At 33.9% G+C, this 12,349-nt stretch overlaps 1 protein-coding gene across 1 annotated transcript; it reads left to right on the top strand.

Annotated features, from left to right (window-relative positions):
• Positions 1–1,158: 1,158 nt before the first annotated feature.
• On the top strand, positions 1,159–3,130 carry fne (ELAV like RNA binding protein found in neurons). The gene has a single exon (XM_085948924.1). It carries the CDS (start codon positions 1,400–1,402, stop codon positions 2,519–2,521), a length of 1,122 nt encoding a protein of 373 aa, XP_085805050.1. The 5' UTR covers positions 1,159–1,399; the 3' UTR covers positions 2,522–3,130.
• Positions 3,131–12,349: the final 9,219 nt, after the last annotated feature.

The following is a 12,349-nucleotide window of genomic DNA, read 5'->3' as shown; positions in this document are numbered from 1 at the left end:
CATATAAATAACACAAAATTATAGGATTATCGGAAGACATTACGATAATCGCAACCTTTGACAGCTCGACTTTTTTATTCGTCTGTTGATCAGTAGCAAAGAAAGACAAATCGGACGATTTATTGTCCTCGGACTTTTGGCTCGCCAATGGAGCACTGGCAATAGAATCTGCACTCTTGTGTTTTGTCGTGACAATGTAATGTAATAATAATTATACCTTTATTTACAGGCATACAATTTATGACATGATTAATAATGATAATACATTACGATGCAGTCATGCTGCATTCACCTTTAAAACATTGCATTTATTAGTAGGTAGTTCTTCTCTGTTTCGAATATAAAGTTTTTATTGCAAGTACCTACCTGTATGTCACGGATATGGACCGAAAACTGTAGAGCTCACAGTTTTCAAAGAGAAAACTGTTGTGCAAGACGAATGTTTTTCACAATAGGTACCTACCTACCCACCTACTTTGAACAATGATGACAGTTTTACCTCAAGTCACTGTGATTTTATTAAGATGATTCATCAGTGAATTTTGCACTCGCTCCCATTCGAAGAGAGAATGTAGAGCTGGAAACACGTCATTTTGCTTCGTGATGGCGACGGCCGTAGTAATTCTTAAATCGTGTAAAGATGACTTAAAACGTTACCCATTTACTTTACAAAGAAAACATGTCAATGAATATATTATTATTGTTATAAGACAAATTATATTTGGTTTGACATGCCTCATTTGCACCCGCGACCCGCAATCCGCGCATCGCCTAGCGACGATCTTTTTAGACTGTGTCTCACTAAGGTATGGCCTTAATTATACAGATGTAAATACATACATAGCATAGTGATTCATCGAGTTAAGTCGAAATTATTTGAAATAAATGCAATTAACCAACTCGTCATCAACCACGGTACATAATATCGTGAGAATGTCGTCTCACGCCATACTAAGAAGTACATAATATAGCTTCATGCAACTTTGCTATTAAAAGGTACATTTTTTTAATTATTCCATTTTTTACGTGATCTTTCATCTAATGGTAAATTACCTAGGTACTACGGTAGAAATCATCGATATGGACTTAAGTAATCCTAATATTATTATCTATGCTAAAAAAACCTTATCAAACAAAGAAATAAGATTCCGCGGAGTCGTAAACGACAAACGTTGGCGTTGGCAACATTAAAACCAAAAGCAACACTAGCCGGCGTCATCGCGTTGGTCATTGTTTGAGTTTGAGTACGTTTCAATTGTATTTATAATTTTAAGGATAAGTACAATACTGTCTCCATTCAGCCGTAATTATTTAAAATCGGGGTAGCGCGCTGGGTCCGGTCGCAACCGGTCGCCGTCCGAATTTTGCGCATCCGCAGACGTATCTATCGTTCCCCGCAATGGACGACATGATGATGAAGACCGAGGACGGCGGCGGAGACGCCAACGTCTCCCAGACGAAGCTCATGGTGAATTACATCCCGGAAATGATGACTCACGACATCATGTACTCCGTGTTCTCCGCGGTCGGAAAGATCGAAAGCTGCAAGCTCATCGCCAATAGGGGCTACGGCTTCGTCGAGTACGCGAACCGCGAGGACGCCGAGAAGGCGCGCAAGTCCTTCGACGGCCTGCTCATGCAAGGGAAGACGCTCAAGGTGTCTTTCGCCCTGCTCAACCCCGAGAGCAAGGCGTCTGCGAGGCGAGACACCGACTCCAATCTCTACGTGAGCAACCTGCCCGCCGATATGACTCTGGAAACCCTCAACGCCACGTTCCGCCCCTTCGGCACGATAACGAACAGCAGAATCTCGCGAGGGATCGCCTTCGTCTGCTACGACAGCCGCGTTCAAGCGGAGGAAGCGATCGCGCACCTCAACGGCTTCACCCCGGCCGGGAGCACGGGCCCCGTCAGCGTCAAGTTCGCCAACAAGCCGGGCGCCAACAGGACGAGGCCCGCCCCCCGGCAGACGGTGCTGACGGCGGTGGGACCCAACCGCGCGGCCTACAACGGGAATGGCTTCGGCGGAGCGGCGTACGGAGCGGCCGCCCCCGCCGGCGCCGGAGGTCTGCCCTACGGGGTCGCCGGCTACCCGCAGGATTCGCCTCCGCCGCTGCTGCCCTCCCCCGGGAAGGCTTTGCCGTTCATGAACAAGGGGCAGCAGAGATTCAACCCGATGGCGGCGGCCAACCACGCCGGCCACCCGTCGCTCTCGCTCTTCGCGGCGGGGGCGAACGCGCTACTGGCGGCGGTCCCCGCGACCGCGCAGCAGACCACAGTGTACGTGTACAACATCGGGGAGGAGGCGGAGGAGCTGTCGCTGTGGCAGCTGTTCGGCCCGTACGGAGCCATCGACTCCATCAAGGTGATCCGCGACACGGAGACCAAGAAGAACAAGGGTTTCGCGTTCGTGAACATGCGCGACTACGAGGAGGCGGCCGCCTCCATCCGCGCGCTCAACGGCTACGCCCTCAACGGGCAGGTGCTGTCCGTCAGTTTCAAAACGCAAAAGAGAAAGTAGGCGGCGGCCGCCCGACTGACCGGCGGGCCTCCCCCCGCCGTACCTTGTGATAGTTTTGTACGCGCCCCGGCACCCATCATTCCTCCCGGGGCAAAATAATATTAAATTCTACGTATAGTTAAGACGGAGCGCTGACGCGCCGGCCTGCATATTTTTGTAATCGCTGCGAATAATTAACAATCGTAACTTTTTAATACCGTATTATATTACTATATTATATCCGTTATAATACCTATATGTCTATTATATGTATGTAATTTTACGTTCACCCTTCTCTCGCTTACATATTATATTATGTATATTATGAACTGTCACTCGAGTATCGACGCATATTATTGTATCATTATGTTTATCCCGATCGATGTATCTCCCGGGCCGAGTCGGCCGCCTTTCCGGGCTCCCCTCGAGGGACGCCTCCTGAATCTTTTTAGTCGTTAATGTTGTATTTTAGTTGATAATGTATCGCTCGACTCGGCCCGCCCTATCTGCTAGCTGTTATTATTATTTTATGTAAATTTTCATGTATCATTTACTATTCTTTAATAAAGTTTGACTTGCTTTTTTATTAATTCCTCGATTCTTATATTTATTATATTATTATTCAATATGTTTTTGTAGTTTTTTTTATTTCACTATTTTCATACAATTTTTGGTATATTTTTTTTCAAATTATCATTTCATCTGTGCTGTCTATCCAACTCACTTATTTTATACACTAATATTTGCATTTACGAATATATTATAATTATAATACTATCTGTACATATATTTTTAACGCGGCAGGATGTAGTCTGTAGATTTTCATTTAATATTCATTGACAGGTTTCGAATACTCGATAATAACCAAACTCACCTTCGCTTCAAAAATATCTCGACGAATCATCGCCCGTTCATTATTTCCTGTAAATAATACTTCTAAAACTAATATTTTTAAGATTGCTAAAGCCAGTAACATCTCGACTACTTTCCTCTTCCATATTAATAAATTAATACACGGTCCAAAAAACGCGCTTAGATTTCTACACATTAAAAAAATACCCATTCCGAATGGTAAATTTTGCCTTTATAGCTACAGCTACTCAGTGAGCGACAGTTTAATATAGTCTTTAGTCAATAGTGATATGTAATATCGAGAGTTACGATAAGTATATGGGAACAAATGAGACAGACACCCGGCAGTATCCTACGTTTTAGTTACGAGCTGGAAGACATTTTGGGTGCCAAAAGCTGTTAATTTTAGTTCGACAATGTTGGACGAGATCGCAGAAGTCGTCATAGCTATAATTAATTTAATAACATTAGAACCCGTCTCGGGTATCATATAATATTAAATATCAGCAAACCCCTGATGAATTGGGGTACAGGTGGTATTTTTTTTATCTCTTACAATCCATAAAATAAGCCAATAATATGATTATGGACAATATTTGACTAAGTGAATTCAAAAAGTAATTGCTTTTACTTGATATTTTTTTTAAATGATTTGGAAATATACAAGTAAAAGTAAACACTAATTCTTATTGACTTGGCTGATTCTAATGTGCATATACTTGCATATTGATGAACTCCTTTGAGTTCAGTAGAAGAAGTAACACTCTGTATATTTGATGGATAAAAAAAATCGTTCTCCGGTCCAGGAGTTCTGCTGTAAAATAGAAACATGAATAGAATGACCAAATATTCCTCACATTAAAGAGACAGGGTCACTTTATGTGAGACATTCATTGATTGCCATGTATTACAAGTGGATAAAAATAAGTGTTGGAAGTAAACACTTATTTTTTAAGTAAAACCTTTTCACTGTAATTGGTGATATTTACTGAAAAAACTTGTTTAATGTTGATTTTGGTAAATCGTCGCCTTTGTGGTAAATAGACCTATTCTATATTTGAAAAATTTACGCTCAGTTGCACATACAAATTATTCATCTCGACTGCAACATAGTCTTAAATCAAGAGTAATTATAGGGAGAAGTGCGGTAGTTGAGGACGGGGGAAGTCTGCAAAGTGGTGACAATTTGAAATGGGTTACTGGACACGAATGGACCCTCTCCACCGCACTCATGTGTATGGAATAGCTCTCTATTCACCACCAAAGCGACGATAAAACATTAAATTTTATGGGAAATCTATACCCAAAAACGGGATTGACACTCTTACCCACCGCCGCATTCCATTCTGAGTAATGTCGTATGGGATGTTCCTTATAGTAATTTTTGTAAGGCCCGTAAGTGATCTCTGTAATTTTTAAATGTGTTGTATTCAGGTGCCATACATTTGAAAATATGTATAGATATAATTATAGCTCTCTGTAAGTTAGTCGTATAGGAAATGAAACAATGTTTTAAAAGCTTAAACTATTTTATTATAATGTTATTTGTCATAATATACAATACTAGGCATCCATCGTCTCGCAAAATACTTCTTGGCACACTCCCTTTTAGATCGTTTTTGCTAAATACACAAAATACTTATTGTAGACTGCGCAATGGAAATGCATAATATCTTAACGTAAGTAACAAAAATTACATTCAGGCCGAGCACAATATGTAACATAAATATCATTTTTTTTAAGTACACAAGATATACTTTTTACACAACCTTATTATTAATAAATTAGAATAATATCTGGAACACTTTGAAAACATGAGACATATTTAAAACATTCACCTTACATAATTTATAAGGACATGATATTATTCATAGAACACAGGACAAATGACATGCACTTGGACCGTATGGGACAAAATATCACTGAAGTTGGACCATATGGAACAAATACATTGTACTTGAACCGTATCGGACCAATATCATTGCAAGTGGATCATATGAGACAAATCATTACATTTGTACTATGTGGAACAAAGCAATAATTGTACTTAGATAGGATGAATAATAATCAAACCACATGGGCCAAATTTGCTAGTGATATATTTGATGAGTAAAATAGTATCATAAAATACCGAGTGCTGCATTTTAAGCCTGGATTGTCACATATTAACTTGCAGTGTACAATCTTTGGGCATTTCATACTATGTATCATTTACTTAGTTTATGCATGAATTCTGTTCATAGTCTTTTAAAATTTACAAGTGAAGCTAAACCTTTCGTTATAGTATGTCTCAGATTCAAATGTTAAATTGTTAAAAATGGAATGTCGATTGTGATTATATATAAAAAAGAAACCGTAGACTATTAATTTATTTCTACCGATGGATACAATACAATAATAATCATTACAAGAAAGTATATTTCTTAGAGGACTAGAAATTATTAAATAATTAAATTGAACATTGCGCAATCTATCATATCCAGAAGCAATTCCAATAATGCCGCTTTCAAGAAAAGAAAATGTAACGATTGATTGGTCAAAACATTTTGTGGATCAAAATCTTATTTTATACAATGATTCTTAGTTATTAAAAATTCATGTGAGTTTAGTATGTACAGGAATATCTTTGAAAAGACATCAATTCGATTAAGTCTTCATTTCGTATTTTAGAATAAACGTCTAAAATAGTTTGTGCTAATTTTTGTTGATAACTTCACAAGAGTATTGACGAATTTATAGAGCTAAATGATTAAAGTATATCGGATTCTGATTTCTTTTAATAGAGTACACAATATGCTATATCGGATATACAATATATAAATATTATTATTATTATGCATATATTTGGTGTTACGAAATTAATTTTTAACGATTTGAATATCGATAAATCGATTTCCTATAGCTATTAAATGGAATGTACATGAAAACAGCTAAATTATCACCATAAGAACACATTCACCAAATACGTACATTTTTCTAAAATAAATAAGTAATCTCTCAGTGTAAATACTTTTTTTTTTTAAAGAGTTTTTCAAAAACTACTCTAAACTGAAACACGATGCCATATTTTTTTTTCTCGCAAAGGTGCTAAGTAAAAAAAATTAAATTTGACCAAATTTAATAAGACTAGTTAAGCAAATGATGGTTTTACAACAAAAAAACCAATCTATCATCAAAAATTATATTGCTTCCAAAATTTTCTGTGACACTTTCTTTCGATGTATATTCGCTACCTCCGTAGATAATATTTTATTTTTAAAACAATCAAATTATATATATATATATATTTTTTGTATATAGTAAAATACTACGTAATATGCTGAAAAAATATGAAATAACCATATATATTATATTATTCATATTCTAATAAAAAAAAGTTTTTCCAAAATTTCTGAATTCGCTTCAATCTTCCATGTTTGTATGTTACAAGCACGAACGCCACTGTATTTAAAGATAAAAAAAAAACAATAGCAAAATGAATTATTATTTAGTTGGCTATATCTTATCTGTTTTTAATATAAAAACACATTTCCAGTGCAGCGAACTTGAATATTGCAAGTATTTTTAACTTGCCAATGTGTGAGTGCTCGTACGTGTAAAATACAAACAAAAATGTTAATCACCATCCCATGTTTTTTTTATAAATCTCTTATTATTTCACATTTCATTAGAAATTACAAAGTTCTCTATTGGTTTTTTTTTCCTTCAAATTAATTATTATTCAAATATAAAACAGAATATTATCACAGGTAAACCAACCGGTTACCTTGAAACGAACCAAACTAGTTTGAGGCCATAAAGACAATCTTGCAGCTGTACTCAAAATTATATAATTCAAACCGGCACGAATTTATTTGAAAAGAAGGATTCCATTTCAACATCTTTTCGGTCAATGTCCATATATATTAAATTTATGCAAATATTAATTTTTACCAATTTATAAAAACCAGAATTTGAAAATTGACTATTAGATTTAATTTTTTACCCCATAGTTTACACATATTTCAATTCAGTTTTTGCAATTTTCTCTCCCTTTTGTCATCCATGTATGACATCCTGCCTTAAGGTGGGAGGGAATCTATGGGGGGGGGGGGGATTGTAGATAATGCGACATCACAAAATATAAACTGATTCTAATAAAATACTGTATTTAGTAATTAATGGGGGTGAGAAAACTTGATAATTCAGACAAGGGAAGGAGGATGATGAATAAAAACCATCTTATATCATTCATGGATAAACCCTTACATATAAAATTGCTAAAACCATTACCGATACCAGTAGGTATAAAATTATCGGAGTCAGGAAATGATTTAGAAGTGTAGATTGTTTTTTGTTTACTCTAAAACTCTGGTAAAATGTAACACATGTGGGCATAGTTTAAATTTTTACACATCTGTTTCACTAGACATGTTATTCTTAATATTCAGTTGATCACTCGATACATAAAAAAAAAATCATTAACAAATTCTTTGTAAATTTATTTTATACCATAGTCGTCTGAGAGAGCTTAGACTCTTAGAGTGAATATTAATTTGAAATATCCCATTACTCACATAGTATTTTTGGAGACAGACAAATCTTAAATAATATTATGAACGCAATTCTCACCAGAGTTGATAATGACCATATCACACAATACCGGTATTAATCAAAAATACAATAACTTTTCACTGAGAAATTACAGTAGGTAAACAAAATTAATGAACTATGAACATGAAAGGATTTCGAGTCGAGGTGATTGTAACGTTTTCTTTGTGCCCCTCTACAGTATAAAGTCACCGTTAAAAAAGGAACACACCAAAACGTGTCTAAGCAGTTAATACTGCTAAAAATTAAGCTCAAAATATCCCTTTAGCATGCTTCATAAAGAGTAGTGCACGGGCAATTCCGTTAAAAATAAAATTAAACTGAATGCAGACGAAATTATTGTCACGCCGTGTTATTTTTGGACTTGGTTTTTTACATACAGACAACGATGACATACTAAAACTAATTTTGAACCTTGCATTTATTTTTCAATCGAATTGTGTTTTATGTTTACAAAACATATTACAAAGAATAATTCAGAACTCTGATTAATTGTAGTAGCTTTGAAGATTGTATTTGGATCACAGGCATGTAATATCTATAATATTTCTCTACCTGAGACCTAAAACAAACACTTGTTTCCCCTCAATGTGAATGGAATCACAGTGTTGGGAATTTTTTAAATTTCTGTTATGAATAGAATAGATTTTCTGCAAGATTTGTCTTAAGGTACGCTGGCTCTAAAGTACAGATTTGTATAGTTCCATAAGGTGTTCAAATTATCATGTCACGCGAAAAGGGGATCTGACATAATGTGATTGGGAGGGAATAGGGGGGTGTAAAATGTAATGTCAAAAAACCAACATAATATACTATCTAATTTTTTCGCATCGGTGAGAACATTATTTCGGATTAGGGAGTTAAAAAATATGATATACAGGGGATAAACGATTTCATGATAATGAGCGGGGGGGGTGAAATACCAAAAATTATGTGATGTCAGTTATGGACAACTCCATAAATAACCAGGGACAGAAACGGTCATAAATTGATAAAAATGAAGAAGAAAAAAAAACAATCGAGAGATTCAACATTATCTATTGCAGTGTTGGATAAAATGTCGATAAAAGAGTTGTTTAAAAAAAAAACATGTGGAAGCAAGACTGAATTACAAACACTCAAAGTGAACAACAGATTTCAATATGTAAATTGTAATGGAATCAAAAACACACATGTTTGCTTAGCAACGGAGACATAGATGTGGAAAATTTTATATAACATTTAAATTTGACGGAAAACATATATCTGGTTTTAATATAAATTCCAATTAACATCATTTAATATGCAATCTTAAATAGAAAAATTTCAATAATCACAAGAAAACATTACAAAAAATAAGATAATGCGGGACATGCATTATTCGGTAATATTTTTTTTTAATATCGTAATAAATAATGATTGTAGAGAATAAGAATAGATTGTTTGTATGATTGTATTTATGCGTAAAAATTAAATACGTCATTTTTCTAGAGATAGCAAAAAAAAATACTAGCTGAAAAAATTACGTACATTCAAAGTTCACTGTTATACGTTTTGTATAAAATACATAAATATTACGAGAGTCGGTGTCGAACATAAATTCATATAATAATAATAAAAAAAAAAAACATTACGCTTATTCTAAAATCTATATAATACTATTCATGATGGAATAGTAATAATTGTAAAAATATCTATGGCATTTGTCAATATTTACAATAAATTAAGACAATACTGCGTTTACTTAAATCGGAACAACAATAATTTATAATCTCGAGGCACAATGGAATGTTACTTCGCGTCGATATATCGGCTAATAATTATTACTTGACAATATTATCAGAATACTCATTTAAAAGTTAACACAGGAATTTTGCGTAGCATGCAAAATATTATAGATTGACATTATAAATTAGATTTATCTTTTATGTTTTCAGCAATACTTACGAACCACAGTGGAAAGCATAAATATTTACTTGATAAAGTAAACGTTCGTCTGTTTCAGTCCAATATTTTAATCATCACTTTACTTTGGTTTATAAAATAATGTCATTCAATGATCAAAAATAATCCTTAAATATAAGTGTTTATTTTTCCTTTTGCTTCCCATAATGTAGAGTTTTTTGCAAAGTGTGTCTCAATATTATAATTCAATGCGTTGATTGATTCTTATATTTCGGTAGCTGCTTTAATGAAGCATACTGATCTTCCCTTATCGCAGAGAGTATGTATGGAATCGAAATCGAATATTACGTGTCAATTCGAGTGCTTAAAGTCAGACAAAGTTATCTACATTTTTTTTTTTTTGAGATAACGTTATTTTACATTTACGGCTACATGATAGTCAAACAACGTTATGTCAATCTTTTCTAATTTCTTATTAAATCGTCAGTAAAGTTTAACGCTAACTACATAAGTTACCCTGGTTTCATATTTTTTTTAAACTATCCCTATAAATTTTAACATCATCATAAGCAAGATAAATGTTACAATACACAATAAATTATAAAATATTAACATTAGGTTTTAAATAAACATTTCCCTTGTTAAGTTACAAGAATCTAAAATAACGTTTTTTGGCTCTCCTGTAAAGTCGCACTTTTGTAGATAGTGTTGTTTGACACTAAGCCCTCGAATTCAGAAAGCAATCTGAGTCTTTTTAAATCTCAGTACCATTTAATATGCCTTATATAATTTTTTTCCATATATATATATATATATATATTATCTTCCGACATTATTGTTCGGAATTGTTAACCCACTTTAATTGGTATTTTTTTTAGGTCACTGTGAAACGAAAAAGTTTGAAAACCAATGTTTACTGAAAAAAATTATAAGTAGAAGCAAAAACTTCTTCATTAATTTCATTCTGTATTAATTAATATGCATATAATAATTAAATCAAATTAATAGGGGGTCGATGAAAACAAATAGCATCCATACAAATGTCAAGCCCCCCGTCCTTTATAATTGCATAAGAATCTATCAGATCATCATCTAAAATTTGTAGATACATTTTTGCCAAATGATCTCTGCATAATGCAGGTGATAAAAATAGCATATGAATTAGCATGGCTGCAAGAATAAGCCATCCGTAAAGCTAGGCAGGTCTTGATAATAAAGCTGCCGATAAATATTTTGACAAGAGGACCGGCAAAAAACTAACCAATTGCCTTGCTTTTAAGCATGAGACGCTTTTACGGTACTTTGAACCCATATAGAGTTTCGCAATCGCAGGAGTCAAGTATCAAACGTTTACAGAATGAGTTTTTTTTAATAAGAAAGGAATAAATTATCCTATTCAATTCATTATGTATTTTTTTTTAAGGTTTTGATATAAAATGTATTGAAACGTATCTACAACTAGGAGAGTATTGAAATCCTGTATTTATTTTGTTGTAAAATATTTGATTTAAATTTCAACTCTACTCTTCTAGTATTTGTTCAAAATAATTTACAATCAGTAATAGATATGGAAGAATTCAATACAAATTCAATAACAATAAATTGTCAGCATTCTGCAAGAAGTCACTAAGCAACATTTTTGTTAAACCTGAGTTCTTAGCCTCTACGTGGTTTTTTCATTATTTTTCATGGTAGTGGTAAAGAATATAATATTCGATAGGATGGTGTATGTACGTTAAATAGAGTATATCGAGTTTTTACTGAAACTGAGTTATACATACACAAAACTCTCACTTGCATAATACTCCTACGCTATAAAAATAGTTCAAATAAGGTAGGTTTTTAAATTGTCTCATTTAAATGACATATTAGGACAAGTGGTAACATGTCTGCTTGTGAAGTTGTGGGTTCTCTCTTCACATATTGTTTTTCGATGTCCATTTGGACTCACAGCACGGGACCTAATAGATATGTTGGCATACATTTCTGGTAAACAAAAAAATCTGTTAGGAAATCTCTAACACATCTGATTGTCGAGTAAATGAATAAATAATTGGACATAATATCTGCGCTATTAACCCATTGATATATTATCAAAAAAATTGCAATAAATATATTAAATTGTGTTTCAATTAGTATATAAGATTTGATTGATGATATTTTGTATTTTATTTTGTGTATATAAAAATTTATTAAGTATATTAAAAGCAATAAGTACGAAAAGCTTTTAAACACACGGACTAGGTGGATTATTCCCATTTTATATTATAATATTAAGAATAATTCTTTCCATCAATAACACAAAGAAATTTGTAAAGAAGTAGATAAAAGTACGGCGTTGATGCAAGGAATGTAAACTCCAGTCTGGCCGGTGGAAAGAATTTGTGTAAATAAGTGAAGAAAAGTTCTGAAAATAGATTGCAGAATCTTAGTCTGGGGAATGGTGAATAATTGTGATATATTTACACAATATAAATTGAGTGCAGATGGGCCGAAGTATTTTTGCAACATATGGAATGAATT

The sequence above is a fragment of the Rhyacophila brunnea genome, unplaced genomic scaffold (assembly GCF_057557595.1).
Source record: "Rhyacophila brunnea isolate RB1 unplaced genomic scaffold, BYU_Rbru_1.0 scaffold_21, whole genome shotgun sequence".
Classification (NCBI taxonomy): Eukaryota; Metazoa; Arthropoda; class Insecta; order Trichoptera; family Rhyacophilidae; genus Rhyacophila; species Rhyacophila brunnea.
This window is presented reverse-complemented; position numbering and strand designations above follow the sequence as displayed.

Excerpts from the sequence above, each read along its gene's own strand:
- fne (XM_085948924.1), top strand. The coding sequence starts at position 1,400 with ATGGACGACATGATGATGAAGACCGAGGACGGCGGCGGAGACGCCAAC.